This window comes from Lepidochelys kempii, chromosome 5, assembly GCF_965140285.1.
Source record: "Lepidochelys kempii isolate rLepKem1 chromosome 5, rLepKem1.hap1, whole genome shotgun sequence".
NCBI classification, from domain to species: domain Eukaryota; kingdom Metazoa; phylum Chordata; order Testudines; family Cheloniidae; genus Lepidochelys; species Lepidochelys kempii.
The window spans coordinates 100,429,826-100,453,969 of NC_136384.1; the positions used below are offsets into that span (position 1 = coordinate 100,429,826).

Genomic DNA, 24,144 nt, shown 5'->3' on the forward strand with positions numbered 1-24,144 from the left:
GTTTATGGTTAATCATAAATATACGTTTATGCTTAACATTTAGCAGGGAATTTACCTTCATTCTATTATTTGCTTTACCAATTAACTTCATCTTCCATAAGAAAAAAGCACACTGATATTTTAAATATGTATAATTAGCTATTAAAAATTCATGGATTTCATACAAATGCCTCTTTTCTGGAGTCTTTAATTTTAAAAAGTCTTTATTTATGATTTATAAGTTCAAAAATTAATTAATTGAAAACATATTCTTTAGCCATCTGACACCAACCCACCATTCTTACACTACTTGAATATTTGGAAACCACTGAGATTGCCTTGAACTTATTCTGCATGAAGCACGCTTAGTCATGTATTATGAATAAATTCTACATTTGATTAATTTAGTATCTGGACTAAAAAGGTTTAACAAGAAAATAAAATAACCAGCAGTGTTTTACAGTAAAGTCTGACAAAAGTATTTTAATGTGAAGTAGGACACCAATTAAAGTGATCATATGTCCCAATTTTTCATGTAATGTCCTGGAGTCTCAGGAACTTCTTTTATGACACCTGAAATGCCTGGTTTTTCCCCCACTACAATCATCAAAATATTTGGCTTATTTATAGTCACAACATATTTGTTCATAAAATATTGTTATACATGTGGAATTTGCTCTATTTACCAGGAACAATCTAGTGAAATGAGGTTTCAGAGTAATGACTAGTGTTTGGAGTGAAAAGAAAAACTGAATGATCTAGACACTGTTAAAGTTGTTCTTTTGCTCAGAGAGAATGTTAATGACACTTGTTCAATGTTTCATGATAAATTAATTCATAATGATAAGCTAGTGGAAAAAATCCTCCACTCTGAGTCAGAACCTGGCAGTAACAAAAGGAAATGTCCTTTTCTGTGTCTCTTTCACAACCTGAAAAAATGTCATCACATAGTTTTCCTGGTTTTCAGTTTTGAAAATATGGTCACCTTTACATTATTTGTCATCAACGTGCTTTCAAACTGGTCTTCCCCTTCCCTCCTCGTCATACATTCAGAACAGCAGCTGCAGGAGAGTATTGTTGCATTTCTACCCAGCTTTAAGAGTTTAAGAAGCAACAGCCTCTAATGCCGAGTGAAACTAACCAGGACTGTGATCGGCAATGGACTTCCTGGAAAAGTGACTGCAGGAGTATGGCACTTCACTTCCTTTACCCACCTGCTGAAGTGAAGAAACTGATTGACAGAGCCAGAAGAGTACCCAGAAGTCACCTACTAAAGGACAGGCCCAACAAAGAAAGTAGCAGAACGCCACTAGCCGTCACTTTTAGCCCCCAACTAAAACCTCTCCAGCGCATCATCAAGGATCTACAACCTATCCTGAAGGACGATCCCTCACTCTCACAGATCTTGGGAGACAGGCCAGTCCTTGCTTACAGACAGCCCCCAAACCTGAAGCAAATACCCACCAGCAACCACACACCACACAACAAAAACACTAACCCAGGAACCTATCTTTGCAACAAAGCCCGTTGCCAACTGTGTCCACATATCTATTCAGGGGACACCATCATAGGGCCTAATCACATCAGCCACACAATCAGAGGCTCGTTCACCTGCACATCTACCAATGTGATATATGCCATCATGTGCCAGCAATGCCCCTCTGCCATGTACATTGGTTAAACTGGACAGTCTCTATGTAAAAGAATAAATGGACACAAATCAGACATCAAGAATTATAACATTCAAAAACCAGTCAGAGAACACTTCAGTCTCCCCGGTCACTCGATTACAGACCTAAAAGTGGCAATACTACAACAAAAAAATCTTCAAAAACAGACTCCAACGAGAAACTGCTGAATTGGAATTAATTTGCAAACTGGACACCATTAAATTAGGCTTGAATAAAGACCGGGAGTGGATGTGTCATTACACAAAATAAAACTATTTTTATTTTCCCCCCTACTGTTACTCACACCTTCTTGTCAACTGTTGGAAATGGGCCATCCTGATCATCACTACAAAAGATTTTTTTTCTCCTTCTGATTATAGCTCACCTTAACTGATCACTCTCTTTATAGTGGGTATGGCAACACCCATTGTTTCATGTTCTCTGTGTATATAAAATCTTCCTTCTGTATTTTCCACTGCATGCATCCAATGAAGTGGATTTTAGCCCACGAAAGCTTATGATCAAATAAATTTGTTAGTCTCTAAGGTGCCACATGTACTCCTCGTTGTTTACACTTCCTTAGCAATCCCCAATATTGGTAGTTTGTCACAGGCATTCACAGTGCAACATGTAATATACATTAGACATAACAGACCCAATTCTGATCTCACAGTAGCATAGACAGGAAGCGAGTAACTCCACACCAGTTTAAAATTAGATGAGAATCAGGTCCAGTAGCTATGAATAAATTTCTGCTGGCTGATGCCCATATAAAAAGACCAGAAAACAAATGGCCAAAAGAAACAGTGTAAAATGGAAGTTCTCTGTCCTGATTTTGGCTTCCCCACAAAATTCATGAAATACTCTGGAGGCCTTTCACAACAGAAGCCATGTAGGAGGTTTTCAGGTAGGTGTGGTCTATACATTTGTCTGTGTAAACCCCTTTACTTTTCTATGGCATGTAAGCAGCACCTCAAACCTACAGCTTGGATTACTCCTATTCTGGACTGAAATCTCCTTTGCAGGGCTTGGCGATTGTGCTTGGAGATGGCAAAAACAGTCAAGATGACATTTGCAGGATTATGTGCACCTGTTTCTATGATGAAGTAGTGCAGTTCCATAATTTGTCCATTCATACAACACCCAATAAACAAGAGCTCTTGTCTGCAACTCTTTATTTCTACCAAAAAACCCCCAAGTTTACCCGACCATCTAAATTATTTGTTATACATGATATTGTTCAGAGCTAGGTACTCTGCCCCCTCCCCTGTAGGTAGTAAATCCATTTTATTATACTATTTTCCTGATTCATAGGGAATATTAAGGACTTAATAAAATAGGATCAGTCATGTCTTTATCCTAAGAAGCTTAGCACTTCAAAGCAAGAGGAGTAAGGCAATGGAGTTATTGAAATGAAGCAAGTTAAAGTATTATACATTAGAATATCTAACAGATAAGGTTTTAGAAACTTGCCTTGCAACAAAACCATTGATAAGGATTATTAACCAGCCTGCTAAGATAACCGTCAAATGACATTTAAACAGGTTTTCCATTAATGACTGACTCATGTCAATATCTTTTATGATGATGTTCAACAGATGCTTAAATCTATTTGAAAGTAAAGTAGTCATCTTTGATTCATCTAGTTTTCCTAGGAAATGCATGACTAGAATTACCAGTGTTGGTGCTTTGTCCATGAAAACCATTTAACCATGATCCTAAACACAGAAAATGGAAGTGCACTCTGATCTCCCAATTCAGAATTAAGCTGAAATTAGATCACTGCTGCTTCAGTCCCAAGCCTTATTTTCATCACAGATTTACCATTGTTTCAAACTATATATACACGATGATCTAATAAGGTCTTCAGATATAAAAGGCTTTTCCATACAGACTGTGTCACTGATCCTTCCTTCCTCCAGCATCCAAAGTCACAAGACATGCTGGTCTGGGACATCCGTTTGATTCTTTTGAAGTAGTTGGCAGATGCAGAATAAGGTTGTCTACGCTATAGCCTATGTCAGCATAATTTATGTCAATCAGGGGTGTGAACAAACCACCCCCCCCCCCCCGAGCGACATAAGTACGCCGACGTAAGTGCTTGTATGCCCCGCGCTGTCGACAGGAGAGAAACTTCTGCCGCCTACAGAGGTGGTTATTTTATGCTGGCATCAAGTGTCTTCACCATAGACATGGCCTCAGACCCTTATCAGTTGGGTGACATAAGCTTTTGTTCTACTATAAAAAAAGAGTTATGGAGACAAGGTTGACGACCTTCAGGGCACAGTTTAAGTTCTTCCTATTTGTCCAGGCTTTTTGCCTAAGGGGCAGAGTGCTGTGTACACAGTCTTCTCTAAGGGGTAGGGATTTTAGTTACATTGCCATTCACACTGATCAATAAATTTAGTGTTTTAATCAGTTTTGTATATTCACCCAGAGGCAAAGAGATGAAATGTGTTACCTTCACCTTGAATGGTCACTTACAACATGTTAACTCGTTATGCTAAACAATCTATTCCACCTTGTATTTAGCTATGACATTGAGTACCTTTTGCAGACCTGAAGAAGAGCTCTGTGTAAACTTGAAAACTTGTCTTTCACCAACAAAAGTTGGTCCAATAAAATATATTACCTCACCCACTCTGTCTCTCAATAAATCTAAAAATACATTTAAAATACATACCTCTGTGAGAGTCATAATGAGAAAGTTTATCACTTTAATTAAATCCAAACTAAGTTATTCCCACCACTGGATTTCCCAGCACGTTCTGTCTTTTGTGCATCTTTCTTTTAGACTGTAGTCTTTATTTTGGGGTTTAAGTGTCCAGTAGCATTTGTGCTAAGCAAATAATTAAAAATAAGCATATTATAGTTTTCTAAGCCAAATAAAATGTTTCATCTAGACTGGATTTTTTGGGAGGGAATGAAGGGAAGAGAGATCCATGTAACTGCTCTTTATATCTCCATTTTCCCTGATTTCCAACCTTACCAAGTGCTCCATCGGTGGTAAATATTAATGTCAACAACAAACTAGCAACAAAGTGGATTTATACAAATAGAGTAGAGTGTAATGGATTGCTTGATGGACACAAAATTGTCAGTTAAACCAGTTCTATATCTAAGTGAGCACTGGCTGCTTGCTACTGGTATAGAAGTGGAGAGCAATGACTGTTACATGGGTGGGATTATTAAATTAGTACCGATAAAATTGGTGTTCTACACATTCAGTTTTGCCTGGCTAGAAAACTACTTAGGAGAGAGAACATGTGGTGTGATAGCACATGTAAAGTGCAAGGACAGCATGGGGATCTGAAACACAAACCACTGTAACAGACCTACTGGATCCTGTGGGACAAGAAAGCTAGGAAGCATGAGACATCAGGAAAAACAGAACCTTAGGATAATCTTTTTCTAAGTGCTAAATAATTGTCACAGACATAGTTTCCTTTTTTCTCCACTGTAATTCATGCCAAAGTTTCACACAAAAACCTCCTGCCTTCATCCTATTAATCTTTTGCTTGCTCCATTTTTGAGGAAATTTCTATTTTCCATTTTAAAAACCCAAACCCCTTAGAAAAACAGACCCAACACAATATTGTCACATGAAATTGAATGTGTTTGGGTGGTGGAGGGAGAGACAGCAAGTATTGATTTTATTACAAAATGCTGTCTTCATGCTGGGATTTCCAAATGGACCTGAAAGAGATATATATCCAAATCCCTATTAAAATCCAATTGGATTTGGGTGTCTTTGGGCCTTGAAAATCCTAGACATAGTTATCAGAGTTATGTAGATAATCCAAACTGTGGGCTTATAAAGGCGTTTCTCACTTCAAATAATGAAATTTCCTGTACAGCAAAACAGACTGCTCACTGGGAACCATAGCAAAAGAGGAAAGCTGTAACTTCAACATACTTCTGCAGCCACATCATTAAGAGTGAAAAAGGAACCGCTATTTATTTTAAGTCCAGCTGTGCAAAACCACTTGTTTTCTTCTTCACAAATATTTGTGTGCAGAAATGAGTTTTCAGGTCTCGGAAAACTAAGCTGCAACACTATGAAAAGTTCAAGGTGAGAAGTAAAAAAAAAGTCTGCTTTTCCACAAGATTGTAAAAAAATTATTATTGCCAAGGTACATTGAGAAACGTTTTGGCATATTTCTTAAAGAATACAACAGTGAATCATCACAGTGAATATTTGAATTCTTTAAGATCCTGATTCAGCAGGGTACTTAAGTGTGTGCTTAAGTTTAAATACTTGGAATATTTCAGTGGGACTATTGTGATCTTAAAGCTGGGCATGCACTTAAGAACATAAAATTAGAAGAAATCATAAATTAAGAAATGGAAGCAACACAGTCCGACAACTTACTAAATAGACATCCAAAACTGAAGCATTATCATTTTCCATTTCCAGTGTGCTCTGTTCTGAAGTCAAGTAGATGGCACTGTCTTCTAGGGTGAATGTTGAACTCGAAGGTAACCCTTTACTGAAAATACAGAGGGGGGGGATATAATGAACACAAAAGCAAATTATACAGAGAAAAAAATTCCTACAAACTTCATCTCTTATGTTTGTGTACTATTTTACAACCTCCCCTCCCCCCTTCTTCAGTACTATACTTTTTAAGACAAAAAGTACAAATATGGCTGATTCCTGGTTAGCAAAAAGTGCTCACGTACAACTAATGTGTCTTATCCGCACATTTCTATTGGTTGGGTTGCATTAAATAAAGTGCTATCAGGAAGAAATGATGCTCTTTCTGAACACTGTAGGCCAAATTCCGCTCAAAGTTGCATCAGGGTAAATCTGGAGTAACTTCATTGTTGTCAGAAGAGGTATTCCAGTTTTCACCAGATGTAACTGGGAGACAAATTTCCTGCTGTGCCCTTAATTTTTAAATTAAACCCAATGGCGAGCGTAATAGTCCCCCCCATAACATAAAAGTCTAAAGCGTCCAAACAATACTCCCTATCCCCTACTTCAATTTGGTACAAAAGAAAAGAAAAAACTGACATTTTAGCCTCCCAACCATGTGATCAGGTTATACTGTGATCAATAGATTATCATGTTTTTCCTGTTTCGCTCATCCTGAATTACAAACAGAGTCATTACTTTGACTATGCAGCCTATTATTTGTTACGCTGAAGTACCAGTGCTTTCTTCATTTGGCTTACGTTAACTGTTATGTGTGAGGGAACACCCATAACAAGACTGCACCCACACACAATTCAGAGTAACGGAAGTTCAATAATTGAGGACTGACCATATTGAATTCTGATGTGCAAATATGGGATTATTCAGGGAAAAACTTTCAAAAGCATGTTCCAAGGCAAAAAAAAAAAAAAGTATGGAAGGGTGCTAGTGGGTGCAATTAATGCAGTTGTGCGTATGTAGGGCTAATTCGTTATCCACTGGGTGTAATGAGCTGATTTTAATGAATAATCGTAGGAAGGAAGTGTGAAACTGCAGGGGGTTTTGCACTTTTTTTTGCAGGAAGAGCTTGGGCCTTCATTTTTAAAAATTGTCCCTTAAGGGTGGGATTTTCAAAAGGAGTTTAAGAGTGACCTGCCCACCTTTCACTGAAAGTCAATGCCACTGTGGTGCAAAAAATCCCATCCTAGATTTTTAGTCCCAGATTTTCAAAGATGGTCATCCTTGCTTTATCCACAAACATCCCAGGCAGCCACCTACAGTGCTGCCACTCCAGGACCTAGGAAAGAAGGATTCATTTCTTCCTCCCCTGAAGAACTTTCCAGTCTACAGTTGACTGCTTGGGTTGTGTGCTAGGGACAGGTTTTGCTCCTACGTGTATGCCTAAGAAAATGCACATCAAATACGACAAGAGTATTTGTCATTGCGCCAGTCAGTATTATTAACGTCTCCTTTTCAGAATCAGTAAAATTAGCACTCAAAATATAAAACAAATACAAACAGAATATAAAACATGATTGATAAAAATGCCCAATACACCTGATGCCACACTAGTATTAGATGCATACAATTACATTAAGATAGTATTCTTACTTTTGTTATCTAGTGCACTGGGTGTCTTTTCAATAATAAGGCTTTATTCCCTTTCCTTCTGGGCTTATCCAATTCCCACTGACTTCAGGGGAAGTTGGATAAGACCCTCTATTTATATGCTATCTAGTAACATTTCAGTCACACCACTTTCATTTAACTAAAGACAACAAACAATGAATAAAGCCAGTCTGCCAGGGTAGCACTGGAAGTGCTTCTTGAATGTTGACTATGTTTTATCATCTTACACAAATAAAGCACTGGCTTGAAAGATGTTGTCCCTGGCAAAAAAAGAAAAAAGAAAAAAAAAAAGAATTAAACAGAAACAAGAGTTGTTTAGGTCTCATATTTCAATAAACTCATGGGGCCTAATTCAAACCTCAGAATGTACAAAGGTGCACACACACATGGCCATGAAAGGAGGGGAATTACACAGAGGGTGTGGGGTAGCTGCTATTTATGTAGGGATGGGGGCAGGTGTGATTGTAGAGACCAAAGGTCACCCTCCACTTTGGAAGACAGTGCTTCAGGCAGCTGGGTGCAGAGCAGACTGGCAGGCTGCAGTTTATAGCAGGCTGTCAGTGCTGTTTTGTAATGTTTAAACAGAAATAATTTAAATGGTTAAACACAAGTCCTTCATGCCCTAATAAGACTACCGCCTCCGCCACCATCACACACAGTGGCTTTTCTACCCTGCCCCCAAAAGCTGCAGAGCTCACATTCTGCAAGTCCTCTATGTTGGGAGCTAGAGAGACTGAGTGTGAGAGTTGGGTCAGGACATTTTAGCTGTTTCCCCCTATAAATCAGCCAAGGGTGGTTCTGTGACTACTTGGAACAAAATCTTCTACTTCTACTCCAGTTAGTTTATTGTTTCATTCAAAGCTCCAGAAAGAACCTGGTACTAGACTTTCTTTTCTAGAACATACTGCTCTCCTTTCCTTACTAGTATATTATTTCCTGCTACAACTGATGTTGCTGTAGCCTCCAGTGGTTAAAAGAAAAGGAGTACTTGTGGCACCTTAGAGACTAACCAATTTATTTGAGCATAAGCTTTCGTGAGCTACAGTGGCTAGAGCGTGAACAGCAGTGACACGATGCTAAGGGCTGTGATTTTCATTCTGGCACTTAGTGAACTGTCGTTTTTGTTACTATGCAGATAGAATCCATTTCAGTAGTTAGCGGCAGTAATGGTTTCATCTTTAAAAATATGTAGAGGTGCTGTCTTCACCTTACCAGATGCCCATCACCACACAGAGCAAGGAAGGTTGGTGGTTTCCATGGTAGAGACCCACCATGCAACAGCGAAGTGGGTATAAGGCAGCAGTAGAGGGAAAAAGAAAAGAAGAAGGGTGGAAAGAGAAGACAAAGAGATGCTACTCTTAATGGTCACAATCCAGTCATCCAGCCATGAACTTTCTATGAGTAGGGCCCTACCAAATTCACAGCCATGAAAAACACACCATGGACCATGAAATCTGGTCTCCCCCCTCCCCCCCCGGTGAAATCTGGTCTTTTGTGTGCTTTTACCCTAGACTATACAGATTTCATGGGGGAGACCAGCGTTTCTCAAGTTGGGGGTCCTGACCCAAAAAGGATTTTCAGGGGGGTCGCAAGGTTATTTTAGGGGGTTGCGGTATTGCCACCCTTACCTCTGCGCTGCCCTCAGAGCTGGGCAGACGGAGAATGGAGGCTGGGCGTCCTGCCCTGAAGGAGGCGCCCTGCCAGCAGCAGCACAGAAGGAAGGGTGGCAACACTATACCATTCCGCCCTTCCTTCTCTGGTGCTACTGGTGGCAGCTCTGCCTTCAGAGCTGGGCAGACGGCCTGCAGCCGCTGCTTGTCAGCTGCCCAGCACTGCTGCCAGCAGCAGCAGCAGCGCAGAAGTAAGGGTAGCAGTACCACAACCCCTCTGCAACTCCTTTTTGGGTCAGGACCCCTACAGCTACAATACGTGAAATTTCAGATTTAAATAGCTGAAATCAAGAAATTTACAATTTAAAAAATCCTATGACCGTGAAATTGACCAAAATGGACCGTGAATTTGGTAGGGCCACATCTGTGAGGCAACAGTAGGGAGAGAAATAAAGACATGCATATAAGGGAAAAGATATATGCAAGAGGGCAGAGTAAAGAGCCTAATGATAAGATAAATCATCTGTTTGGGAGTTAAGACCCTGAGGGAAAGAAGGCATTGCAGGAGAAAAAAGAAGAGGAATGAGGCAATAGGAATTGCATGAGCCAGCACATTTCTTCCTGTAACTGAACTCCCCAAAGGTATCTACATGGACAGCAAGCTGCCTCTTGCTTCTGTGACTATCATTTCAAATGGTCAGAGGTCATCCCTTTAGCAGCCATTCATAACAAGGTAACAGTCTCCAGCACAGAACTGTTTATTAGATGGGGCCTTCCCCAGGTGGTCGTAAGATTTCAGTTGATCAGGTCCCATGCTTCAGGGGAAGCACACTGTTTGGTGGGATAGCAACAAGGAAATCACCATCCTTCCTTTCTTTCTATAGAAGGTGGGGTAGAAAGTAAAAGCTCAATAACAAATCCTTGAAAAAGACATGCTCCGAGCTACCTGGTGAAAAAGAATGCACAACCCAAGATAAAGGCTGTCTCAAATACTGTGAAAAAGCTGCAGTGTCTCAACGGGCTGGCCATGTTACAAGAACTAGAGAAACTGGATTCTATGTGTGATAAAATGGAGCGCAATAGACTTCAATGGTAGGGACAATAGTAACCAACACCAGAAAAGTTGTTGTCAGAAGCCTTTGCAGCACAAATAAAATGTCACCTTTGTCCCAGGACAGGGATGGTCAGGTGCACTCACGTTTCATAGGCAGCTCTTCATTTTGCAGTGAACAGAAAAAGGTTCTGATGATGCCAAAAAGAGTAATACAGGAACCTGCAGTATCCTTGTGGCAGAACAGAGCTTCGTTTTAATCTACCTGGACATTCAGTAACTGGAAAATTATAGAAAATGTAACTGATACTATAAGATACTACAAGAAAATGTTAACTTCTACAGATTTTTTTTTTTTAATCAGCACTTTGCAAACTTGGAACAGCAGGTAGAAGCTCCCCTTTATTTATATACCTGAGAAGCTTGTGTCTTATTTTTAGGTGAAGCATCTGGTTTGGAAACATTGCTGGAAAGGGCATGTGAACAAGGACTGTCAGTACTGGGAAGCTAATCTGTAAAGTGAGTAAAGGAGAAAGTGGAAATTCTGAGTCACTGGCACATTAGTTTGCATTTGGAACCCACGCTGGTGCCAGAATACAGGCTATATAGCCTTTGCCAAGAGCTAAATTCTGCCACACATTAAGCTGCAGTTTAATGTTTATTGATAATACTATAATGTCACTTCAGTAACACACTGTCTGCAGCAAACTAACACAGACCCTCCAAACGGAAATACAGAAGAACATACCGCCTACGCCAACAAGGCTCCTCAGTTGGAAATCAGTCTGATGGCAGAAACCACTCAGTCTTTTAGGTTTACTAAAATTGTTTTCTTCATTGTGTTATGACAATTTCTAGAACAGTTGGAAAGACCATGCAATATGCTGAAACTATGTTGGAAGCTATGTTGAAAGCTAAACGTACTCTGGTTGTCTTTTCCTTTCAGAGGTATATGATGAGAATCAAACAGGCCTTCCATTACTGTTTGCTGAGCAACTGGATTCAAGTTTGAAAGGTACTGTAATCTGCCATTGTGTTATAGCATGGAGAACAGCTGAACGCCCTCCCTCCTCCTCAGCACAATCTGGTAAATTCACACAAGTGAACAGACTCTAGTTTTATCTCCTTCTCACTAGAACAGATATTGCTTGAGAAAGTAAAACCTTTACCTACTTAGATGCATTGTAAAAACCCTGCCTTGGACGTGAGATGCAACAAGTACATTGATTTTGTCGTGGTAAAGGATTACTCACATAAATCAGGGTTGCGGGATTGGGCACAAAGTTACTGATAGAATAATCAAAACTAAGCTAAACCTATGATAAATATGTAAAAGCACAACTCTTACATACTTACATACTGCTCCTAGCTTTTTAACAAGTGAAGGTAACAATGTCAGACTAGGTCAAAAAAATGGACAGCACAAAAATCTGACAAACCTATTTGAGGGGGAGGGTGGAAATCAACAGACTGGAAATCTGGTAGGAAACCCCTCAAACCTTCCTAAATCTGAACACAGACATTTTTATTCTTCAACAAAATCTCCTGTCTTATTCTTACTTATTTTTATTGAATTGTACTTGTTATTTAAAAGGTCCCAAAATAGAAAATACTGGAAAATGCTAGCCACAGAAAAGATATGGCATTGAAAATGCAAGCTTCTCCCTACGCTGCTCTGTCAATAAGCTTTGACTCTGGTCTACCTGTAGGAGCGATGGGATCATTTAGTCTCCATGCTAATTCGATATATGCCTCCGCAGAACTCCAGCAAGTGTGCCAATTAGCAGAATGAGCATAAATAGATTTTTTTTGGGGGGGGGTGATATGGACATATCTTGTAGGAACTGAATTGAAACTATCAACTGCTTTCATATAGGCCAAATTAATGTCACAGTTTCTTCAGTATAAGGGCGACTGGATGGTTTTGATCTAATGTATTGTTACTATCATCTAATGTAGCTGAACTTTATAGATGAAGTGGACACCAAGTACTCATTACTCGAGTACTCACAATGTTTACCCCTATGCAACAGCACCTAGAATAGCTGCACACTGACAACTTTCTCATAAACATGAGGGTTTCATGATAGAATATTAAGCTTCTCTGAGGCAGCCTACAGCACATCATCCCTGGATATGAAGTTTTCAAAGGCAGTGCTTAAAGGAGGGCAGAAAACAGCCTTGTTTCACAATGGCTAAGTAAAGTAGTGGATACGTGGGCAGTAAAACAGATGTCTTAACAAATGAGCTTTTAAAAGCTGTGGAAAATGCATCCACATACATGTACATATTTGCATAGACAACTCACTCTTCATGGGCCCATTTGGTATGATTGAATAATTAGTCTAATACAGGTCAGCAGTGGCATCTTTGCTGAAGCCCAACACTGCTTTTCGGTCTACAAAAAAGGAACAAATTGTATTATAAGGAAACTATCAATAATATTTTGTTTGCACTGCAATCCCTATTAACTTCCAAAGATATAGCTACTGAAAAACAATAAGCAGGACTAACTTTTTTAAATGCTGGCTTTGAAGTGAAGTAGATTGACAGGAAGGTTCTTTTGTGCTCCCAGACCTAAGCTAATTGCAAACTAAAACTTGTGAATCAGTAAACATCATGGAAGCAAGAGATCTATTCCATGAAAATGAGTGAGTCAATGCTTTTATGCAGCTTCCATTGTAAATCAAAACAGCAGTTGGCATACATTTTCAGCACAATAGGGTGTCACAAGAGACCACATTTAAAAACCTACTCAGTGTTTTGCTCCCTGCTACAGAAGGTGCTACAAGTGGGCAGCATGTATAGCCTCTGGGAGGCTGGATCTTGATTCAGTTACTCATCTGACCAAAAAACCTCCAGCTGGTAATGACTGGGTCCAGCTGGAGAGAATGTAATCCTTCCTACAGAAGCCAGTCAGAGTGAGTTCTTAAGTCACTCGCTCACTGAGTTTAGATGGAGGAACCAGTCTATCACACGATGGGAGACTCTGGTTACAAGAAGCCCTCTTCTCCTTCGCTAGTTTATACTCTGGCTGTAAGAGGCCATTAGATATGGACCAGCCTTTTAAACCTCAAAATTATTGTTTGTCTCTTGTACCTGGCTTTGTCTTACCTGACTGGTCACATCTTTCATTACGTTAAAAGACCTTCCAAAGCTACTGAGCTATAATTTTTACATAAAAACTTTTGCTGGTAGTTTTTGCAGCCTTGGTAGTTTATTACTTGTTGCTGAGGATCTCTAGTTAGAATAGATGACTTATGACAAAGCATAAACTGTCAGTTTTTGTCACAGATGTTGGATCCTTATTTGATATCTTTAGCTGTTGTTGATTCATCTATTTGCCTCCTACTATCTACATGGGCAGACAGTCGACCAAATATTTCTTTTGGGAACCAGAAAATTCTTCTTACTCAATTAGGGATTTGTTTTTTTGCTGTTCATTCACTGGGAGATTTAATAGTACAAAGTATGCAAAAGTTGTAACAAAACCTAAATATTTGCCTCTAGTTTCTAACATCACCATCAAAGATAATATTTTAATGATTTGTCAACACAAGGAATAGTTTCATAAAATGAAATATAGAATCATAGAAATGTAGGACTGAAATGGACTACAAGACGTCATCTAGTCCACCTCCCACCTACCTGAGGCAGGATCAAGTATACCTAGACTATCCCTATAGATGTTCGAATAACCTGTTCTTAAAAACCACCAGTGACAGGGATTTCACAACCTCCCTTGATAATCTATTCCAGCACTTAACTATCGTTATACTTAGAAAGTTTTTCCTGATTTCTAACCTAACTCTCCTTTGCTGCAGATTAACCTTTGCTGGTTACTTCTCGTCCTACTTTCTGTGGACGTGGAGAACAATTGATCACCATCCTTTTTGTAACAGCCCTTCAGATATTTGAAGGCTTGTCAGGTTCAACCTCAATCTTCTTCTCTCAAGAAGAAACATGACCAATTTTTTTTAAACCTTCCTTCATAGGCCAGGTTTTCAAAACTTTTTATCATTTTTGTTGCTGTCCTCTGGGCTTTCTCCAATTTGTCCACATCTTTTTTAAAAGTGTGGTGCCCAAATCAGCACACAATACTCCAGGGGAAGCCTCACCAGTGCCAAGTAAAATGGAACAATTACCTCCCATGTCTTACATATGACACTCCTGTTAATACACCCCAGAATTACATTAGCCTTCTTTGCAACTGCATCACATTGTTAATTTATATTTAATTTGCGATCCATCCCAGATCTTTTCTGCAGTATTACTGCATAGCCAATTATTCTCCATTTTGTAGGTGTGCATTTGATTTTTCCTCCTTAAGTGTAGTACTTTGCTGCAATATCATAATACCAATTTCTGGCTCCACAACGCCTGTCCAGCCTATGCTTAGAGCAGGGATCTCAAACTGAAATGACCAGGAGGGCCACATGAGGACTAGTGCATTGGCCCAAGGGCCGCATCACTGACACCCCCCTTCGCTGCCCCTGGCCCCGCCCCCACTCCACCCCTTCCATGAGGCCCCGCCCCCATCCCAACCCTTCCCCGAAGTCCCCATCCCAACTCCACCCCCTCCCAGCCCTCGGGAGGTGTGGCGGAGGCTCAGGGCAGGGAGTTGAGGTGCAGGAGGTGTGCAGGGTACGGTAGGGGGCTCAGGGCAGGGAGTTGGGATGCAGGGTGCAGAGGGGTGAGGGATGTGGCAGGGGGCTCAGGGCAGGAAGTTGGGGTGCGGGGTGCAGGAGGGGTTTGGGGCATGGGCTCCGGCCTGGCGCTGCTTACGCACAGCAGCTCTGGGGTGGCAGCGGCGAGCACCGGGGCACCTGCCTGCCCTGGCCCCGCTCTGCTCCAGGAAGCAACTGGAACCACGTCCCTGCGGGGGGGTGACGGACAACGGCACAGGGCTCCGTGTGCTGCTCTTGCCGCTCCTCCAGGTACCTTCTCTGAAGCTCCCATTGGCCGTGGTTCCCTGTTCCCGGCCAATGGGAGCTGCGGGGGGTGGTGCCTGGAAGCGAGAGCCACGCACAGAGCCTTCTACCCTCCCCACTACCCAGGGGCCGCAGGGACCTGGTTCCGGCCGCTTCAGGGAGTGGCGCGGGGCTTGCAGGCTGTAGTTTGCCCACCCCTGGTCTGGAGGTAGGCAGAGGGGCGGGGGGGGGGCATGGGGAGCTTGGTAGGCCACACAAAAGAACCCCGGGGGCCGCATGTTTAAGACCCTGGCTTAGAGGAATAGCTCAGTCTGGCTTTTTCATGTAAATTTCCTTGGTTAGAGTACATTCAGAATTCTTTGCATTCTCTAGGCCTCTAAAAATTGAAAATGATTAGACTTATTTTAAAAACATGAAATCCCTAATCAAGTTGAGATTAGAGGATATTAATAAGCAATTAGACATAGCAGTTATTTCCATTACAAATGTGTCTCCTTGGATCCCCTTTGTTAAAAACAGCCCTGGGTATGCAAGTTATTTAGACAGTTTGTCCAACAACAAGTTAAGGAGCTCTCAGTATTCAATCTATGCAGTCAGAAGACTTAGGTATGTCTACACTGAAGAAAAAAAAAAAAGAAAAGGAAAAAGAAAGAAAGAAACCTGTAGCGGCAAATTTTAGAGCCCAGATCAACTGACTTGGGTTCATGGGGCTTATGTTCTGAGGCTTAAAACAGGAGGATAGACCTTCCCACTTGGGGGTGGAGCCCAGGCTCTGAAACATGGCGAAGGGGGTGGGTCTCGGAGCCTGGGCTTCAACCTGAGTGGCAACACCTACATTGCTATTTTTAGCCCCATAGCCCAAACCCTGCTAAAGCCCTGAGTCAGTTCACTGAGGCTCTGAGACTTGCCAACCGTGGTTCCCTCTCCCCTTCTCCCAGTGGAGACATGCCCTCAGAAGGCTGATGTACTGGCATCAAGAAATATAACCACCTCTGTCCATGCAACTCTGAGCAGGTGGAAGACCTACCCAATTATTTATTTTGTTGTAATCTGTATTGCACTTGAGGTCAAAATGGCTTTCCATGTTTTTGCCTTTTTCTACGACCTCACAGAAAACAGAGTATTTATTAGGAAATGACATATCTGATCAAAGCGATTGCCCTATTTGCATGGTCAGCCAATAAAATAAGGAAATGGCAAGTGGCATGGTGCATATATATGGCTTAATGGCTTTATGGTCTTTTGACATTTGTATTTATAGGTATTTGAATATTCTAAAACTTTGGATTTAATTTTAAATTTTACAGTAATATATTTTGGTTTTGGTGCACTGGTCTCTGGCTAAGTCACTATTAATAAACTTGACCTGCTTGTAGTACTTTGCACTTGCCTAGAGTGAGTTTCATCTGGCTGATTTCAAATCAATTCTCCAATCTGTCAAGGTTGTGTTGAATTCTAATTCTGTCCTTTGAAGTGCGAGCAACCCCTTCCAGCTTGGTGTCACCCATAAATTTTATGAACACTCTCCACTCCATTATCCAATTCATTAATGAAAATACTGAATAGTATTGGATCCAGGACAAACCCATGCAGAACCCCACTAGGCTGGTCTTCCTAGTTTGACAGCAAACTATTGATAACTACTTTTGAGTAGCTCAGTAGAGCAGTACCATAAACTCACAAGCCAACTAACGCAAGATTTATAGCAAAGACACATACATTATTAAACATCCTCTAATGTCTCATTGAGTAAAAGAGAGTAACTCTCTAAATGAAGAAAAAAAATGATTTCTTTTCTGAAAGCCCAAATCAATCCATTGGTATCAGCAGTAAACAGTAATTTCAAATCTTGTATCTGAATTAATGAGTGAGTCAATATTCCTTCTGCTGTCAAAGTACCTCATGAAACAACCTAGACTTCAATAAAGAAAATTTCAAATTAAATTCTTCCTAGATTGTAAACTCCTCAGGGAAGTGATCATCTTTTGCTATGCATATGTGCAGTGCCTAATTCAAGGAGATATTTGGGCTACTGCAATTAATGTAATACAAATCAAACGGAAGCATTATGAGTTAAGATTACTTAGAATGCATACTTAAAAGTCTTGTCTACTTAGTATTCAGAGACAAAACCTTTCTGATAACTGGTTTAGGACCAGTGCAATACAGGGACAGATTTCTGCTCGTTTCCCCCCCGCCCTCAAATTTAGCCATTAATATTACATTAAAAACATGCTAAGGTTAGTGATTATATCACTGGACAGAAGGAATTCTATGCTTTCCAACGGCATAAATAATAATATTGTAGTGCATGTGGCTCAGAAAATATTGGACTTTAAAACTGTCAAAAACTTACATTGGCCTTTTGGTTTAGCAGTGCTTTTCTGATACTGATCCAACTCTGTATACATCAAATCCTGGCTTACAACACTATAATTTTCAGACCTATCACATTTTCCTCTTTTGTATAATACTTTAGTAGAAGGTTTCCTACTACTAAACCCTGTCACCAATCCCTAGCTTCAGTAAAATGTTTATCCTCAGGAGAAACAAATAACTGATATATTCTGGTGACACCATTTGTTTCATACTGTAGGCATAAAAAACTTTATGCATGGTGCATCAAAATCCAGAAATGTGTCATTACTGCCGGTGGAAGCCTTTTCTAAAAAAAGAAAGAAAGATAGCACAACCTTTCAAATGTGCAAAGCTTTGCATAAAAGATTAAATACTGCCTCAACCAACTTTCCAACCATTCAAACAAATTACTGCCTTCTCTTTTGAATCTTAAATTAGTAATTGAATTGAAACTGATGTGTATCAGTACTGCTCCAAAAAACTATATACAGTAAATGCACAAAATCTATTACTGCAACCCTTAAAATCATCAAAAGCCTGGAAGTGCAAAAGTTCAGGTTTCCATAGTGATGTCTACATAACTGCACACCATATAGGTTTTAAGGTACACATTTTATTGTGCAATAACAGATGAAGCCATGTATTTAACCAGAAAAACACTACTACTAAATATATGCGATAGCAACAGATTTTACATTGCATTAGAATTTTTTGCGTTTAGTTTTCCCAAGTTTTTCTTAAATGGAATGTTTCCCATGAGTAACACTAGCAATTAAACGGTCCCAATTAAGCTTAGCAGATCACACAAGTGAATGGGGTAAAAGTGGAATGAGGTCCCATCTCTGCTGTAGGTCTCATTTTGCTGAATACAAGTCAATGTTTTAGCCCTCCCCCCCCCCTTTTTTTTTTTTAAATAAAGAAGTGTAGTTAGCTTTCCATTGTAAGAAATTTCTATTTTAACTACCTCCTAGCTTGGAGGAGGGGAGAGGGCGGGAACAAAACAAACAGTTGAGTAGATTTTTCAAACTCTCCCATCTGCCCTCAAATATATTCATTTTCACAAGAAGTCCAGGCATAAGATGTTTCAGATCAAAATGTGAATGTTTCAGCAAGTTTTAACAGTAGAAAAACAAGGACGAAGATACAATATAAAGTGTTTTGCAACCTGAATTATAGTAATTATCAGTGATGTTTATGTTCTATAGAAATACACTATTAATGTTTCTTTCTGGATACCTTACTTTCTTCAAGCTATGGTATAAAAACTAGAGAGAACATAATAGTCAAAGAAACCATATATAGAAGAAATCTTATCTGATAGAAGTGGAGTAAGTTTTACTGTTTAATGTAACACCCATACAGAACTCACAAGGACAGATTATGCAAAGTCATGCAGTTAAATTAATTCATTGCATGTCCCACAAGTCACAGAAGGAAATGTTGCTTTTTATTTAGAAAGTGGATTTTTGACTAAAGGTATGTGTTTCATTATAAAGTTCTTCTGAAATGTATGGATTAGTTACTTTTAAATTAAACCTCACAAACAAGTCCTGAAGGTATTTACTTTGTGTTCTCATTGTTTTAAAATAGAATGCCACAGCCTTTGCCTCTGTATCTTGCAATTTTTGTGTAATTTTATGAACTGCTTAGTACACAGGCATGACAGAGGGACAGACTGCAAACAAAGACAGTAGGCAGAAGGGGAAGAGAGAACCACAGGAAACCGAGGAAAAGAGCAATAGAGAAAGGTAGGACAGAACAAAAGAGTTGGAACAAAGGAGCAGACAGGAACAATAGGGAGAAAAAAAGAAGCAATTGAAAAAACACAGCTAAGAGGCAGCAAACAGGAGAGAAATGAAGAAAGACTGAGAAAATCAATCCTACAGACACACCAGCTTGAATCCTCCAGAAAGGAGGTTTAGCTTAGGAAGGTACAGCAAGAAGTAGGAATTTTCTATTAATAGGAAAACTAAAGAGGAGACGACATGCAACATTTCTTCCCGTATTAACATACTTCCAAACTACATGAAGTTCTCAGCACATTCTGGTTACAGAAATCCAGTCCTTCTTTACCCCTTTACAAGCATAAAATATCCTGCTATATTTTATTTCTGTGCCCCCAAGCTCCCATTTAAAATATTTCAGTAGGTGGCACTGGACTTCCATAAAGACCATGACCTCACTGAGCTCTTTGCAGGTTTAAAAACAGAGTGAGTTCAGGCCCTTTTACACAATAATGGCAACGGATACTGCATGTGACCATTTTGGATATAATTGTTGTTTGTTTTTAAATTTTTGCTGTGTGAAGACGTTTTAGCACTCTGCTTCAGCAAATAGACAAACAAATATTGGCAGTCACTCACTTCTGTTACATAAACAATGCACAGGATTACATACCAGCATATACATTTTCTAAGGTAAGGTTGAACCCTTTCAAATAACAGGATTTGCATGTATGTTACTGACTATAGTCAAGCATTAAAACAACCACAGCATCAAAAGAAGACCTACTTGAGAAGGAGAAGTCAGTCTTTGAAGACTTCATAATGGGAGAAAATTTATTTCCTTATGAAATTAATATTTGGCACTGCTTATCTGGCAAAACCACTTACCTGAGACCCCCCCCTTTTGCCCCTACCCCAAAAAACCCAAAACCATGACAACTATCAATTCACAAATAGAAGAAGGTCAAAGGTCATTGACTAAAGTATTTATTACAGATTATTTTCCTTGCATTAGTCATCATTTTTCCCCGCTCGTTTCTGTTTTGTTGGTGAGGCCCAGCTACCCTGGAAATCCCAATTTTGCCATTCCCACCTGCTTCCTGCTGCAGTTATGGATTCTCTAATTCTCCTCCAGCTAGTCAAAGTTTGAAGAATGGCATGCTGAAAGGGAGCAGCCCAGTAGTGCTCAGATGCAGGTATTCAGAACGCTACTAATGTCAGGATTTTATGACTGTTTATAGGTCCCTGGCTATTTCACCTCAGTGACAAGCCTCTTTGCTGGGCCCTAGTGCATCGACTACCATTCAGTTGTGTGTGCTCTAATCTACAACAGAGCCCAAGATTCTCAAAACCCCATACTTGCACAGGTTTCAGAGTAGCAGCCGTGTTAGTCTGTATTCGCAAAAAGAAAAGGAGTACTTGTGGCACCTTAGAGACTAACCAATTTGAGCATAAGCTTTCGTGAGCTACAGCTCATTTCATCGGATGCATTCAGTGGAAAATACAGTGGGGATATTTATATACACAGAGAACATGAAACAATGGGTGTTACCATACACACTGTAACGAGAGTGATCACTTAAGATGAGCTATTACCAGCAAGGCGGGGGTGGTGGGGGGAAACCTTTTGTAGCGATAATCACGTTGGGCCATTTCCAGCAGTACAGCCACAGCCTTCAGCTTCAGCAAAGCACTTCTGCACATGCTTAACTTTAAGCACACAAGTAATGCCTCTGAACCCAGTGGAATCACTGAGGTAGCGAACACCTTCAACACAGACTAAGTTCCTCATGTCCATAGCACATACATGTGGTTTGAACTCTCTCGAGGGAATGCTGAGTTTCTTTCCTCTAAGAAACTTTTCCCTCCCACTGAAAAACAGTTAAATGCATGGTTGATAAAAAACCATTTATGTTTTAATAAATTAAAGCTAATACTCCAAATAAAAATCTGTCAAGCAACATCATGCTGTTCAAAATTAATGATTTGTTTTTCAACAGGCAATTAATGGATTCCATTTTCCCCACTGATGCATGAGCATATTCCTCTAACATTAATGGAAGTCATGTACACACACAGATAGATATAGAACTACTAAGCATACATGCAGTATAAATTTTCTTCAGTAAACATAATACAAGGATTCCTGTATACATACAAGCAGTTTCCTCATTCTGTACTTTATTCTAAGAGGCTTCCTAAAATACAGATACAGAACAACAGATTGGAATGATAATAAATAATTTAGCAAAGTAATAGTCTGTTACATATTTAAGGGCTGAAAACGGGTCATGTTTGTAAACAAATCTTTCAGTTTTAAATGTCAAAGCCTGCTTTAGGCTTCCTTTTTATCAAAGAAAGCTCATGGAGTAATAGCTTTGCAATCAAAGTTTCTCAAATTTAAAAACACATATCTAATCACCAAAATATCAAATTATTGATACAAAGTATCAGTTTCATTTAATCTTTTTTTCCCCACAAGGATCGAGATTTCCCAATGTACCATAAAGGTGTAGGCAAAATGTAAAACACATGCTTTATGCTACAGCACTTTATGTCCAAAGAAAAGGAAAGCAGCAATGGCGAGAAGGGATTGGTATATTTGCATTATCTGTCTCTGCGCATATGCGGAGACCAGGGCTGAGGACGCAGCAGGAAGTGTCCAGAATCATCCAAAAGAGTATGGTATAGAGTCACCTTTGAGGTGCAAAAACCCAGGACATCCAGGGTCATCCTGAGCCCATAAAACTAGACAGCTGTCAGTGTGTTCTGAACATCCTTACAGATCTCCTGGGGCAGCTACCTCAAGAAATGGACGATCCTGGGGAAACTTGGACACGTGGCAACCCCCGTGCATTAGCATTATTGAGCATGATCAGTGGGTTTCTTTAAACCAAATAAAAACCATCGTGGGCAAAATGTTCTGCTTGTCTTACATACTCTGCTTGAGGGCTGAGCCAGAGCTTACGGGGAAATATAATAGTAACTAAAAGCCCTAGGGGACTTTGGCTGAAGAAAATCATGTAAGGGAGGTGTGCTAGGTATTAGGCCTGGGTCATCAGAACCTGTGGCACTGTGGCTACAGAGCAAGATCTTTCATTCTGAAGCACAAGCTGAGGAGAGGCAGTCATCTAGTAATAGCAGAGGAAGAATTGCTAGCTAGAAGGATCCACGGACTAGACTTCTGTTTTGCTGACAAGCCAGAAGTATTTGATTCTGGAGAGACTCTTCCAGTCCTATTCCAATTCTATGGGATCCTGGTGATACGCACTACATTATAGGCCACAGTAAAGATGGAGACAATAATTGCTGAAGATGAACCGGGGGAAAAAAGAACAAGTTTATATGAGTGCACTAAAATACAACGTAGAAGTTATGCTAAAATCCTACATTTTTAGCAGCAGCAAAAAGTTTGTGAATGTCTGTATAGGAAGAACATGATGACAGATTCATTATCTAAAAGCCTTTATTTAAAAATTATTTCAGAGTATTTATATTTAATGAAAACAAAGAAAATACTTTAAATGGTTGTTTACTAAGCAAATTGTGTGGTACCACTGGATTAAAAACAAAGGCACTATCTGCTTTTGTAAAAGAAGAAGGATGATCTTGTTAGGGTGTTAAAGTAGCACTCAGGGAACCCTCGTCTCTGCCGCAGACTTCTTGGGAAAACCAGTAGGGCTGAAGTCTCTAAACCCAACTAGCCATTGATTTCATTGCATGGTAGAACTCCCGTAATACATACGCAAAAGGAGAATGAATTAAAGAAGCCTGTGCCCAAAGTCTCAAGGAGGAAAGGAGCTGAAGGCCTCCAGGACTCTCTCAAGTCAAAAGACACTGAAAGGTGGAATAGTACATATGGTAGGGATCCTGGGACCAGCACATGGCTGGTGTTTCTTACACAACCACATGAGCCTCAGTGCTTTTGCTTTCATAACCCCCCAAAACTATGCATTTCACTGCAAAAGGTTTGGACAAGCATAGTCCAGAAATGACTCAGTCCTATCAGTCTCCACATACATGCAGAAGCAGGCAGAGAAGTATACTTTTAGAAATGAAAGATGTTACCATGGCCAGAAAAAGATACACACTTGGTGATGGATTTTACATCATGTGCAAAGATAATACCAAGGCAAACATAAGCACATAGTTATAATGCTTAGTTGTGCATTTCTGTACAATCTGTAGCTCCGTACGCATGTACTCTAATTAGGGCTGTCAAGCAATTAAAAAAATTAATCACAATTAATCACACTGTTAATAATAGAATACAATTTAAATAGTTTTAGATGTTTTCTACATTTTCAAATACACTGATTTCAATTACAACACAGAATACAAAGTGCACAGTGATCACTTTATATTTATTTTTTATTACAAATATTTGCACTGTGAAAAACAAAAGAAACAGTATTTTTCAATTCACCTAGTACAAGTAGTAATGCAATCTCTTTATCATGAAAGTTGAACTTACAAATGTAGAATTATGTACAAAAAATAACTTATTTTTGAATACAATGTAAAACTTTAGAGCCTACAAGTCCACTCAGCATAGCTGGTGTTGCAAGATATTTACGTGCCAGATGTACTAAAGATTCATATGTCCCTTCATGGTTCAACCACTGTCCAGAGGACATACACCCACACTGACGACAGGTTCTACTCGATAACAATTCAAAGCAGTATGGACCGACGCATGTTCATTTTCATCATCTGAGTCAGATGACCCCAGTAGAAGGTTGATTTTCTTTTTTGGTGGTTCGGATTCTGTAGTT

At 39.8% G+C, this 24,144-nt stretch overlaps 1 protein-coding gene across 9 annotated transcripts in view; it reads right to left on the bottom strand.

The window, feature by feature from the left end:
* Positions 1–24,144, bottom strand: part of PIP5K1B (phosphatidylinositol-4-phosphate 5-kinase type 1 beta) — a 166,832-nt gene that overhangs the window by 12,557 nt on the left and 130,131 nt on the right. For 8 of the 9 annotated variants that reach the window (XM_073345199.2, XM_073345193.1, XM_073345200.2 and 5 more), the window contains one exon: positions 6,022–6,139. The exons of the other annotated variant lie outside the window; for it this stretch is intronic. In XM_073345199.2, coding sequence (XP_073201300.1) covers positions 6,022–6,139 — 118 coding nt within the window. The remainder of the gene's footprint in view (positions 1–6,021; positions 6,140–24,144) is intronic. 9 annotated transcript variants of the gene reach the window in all.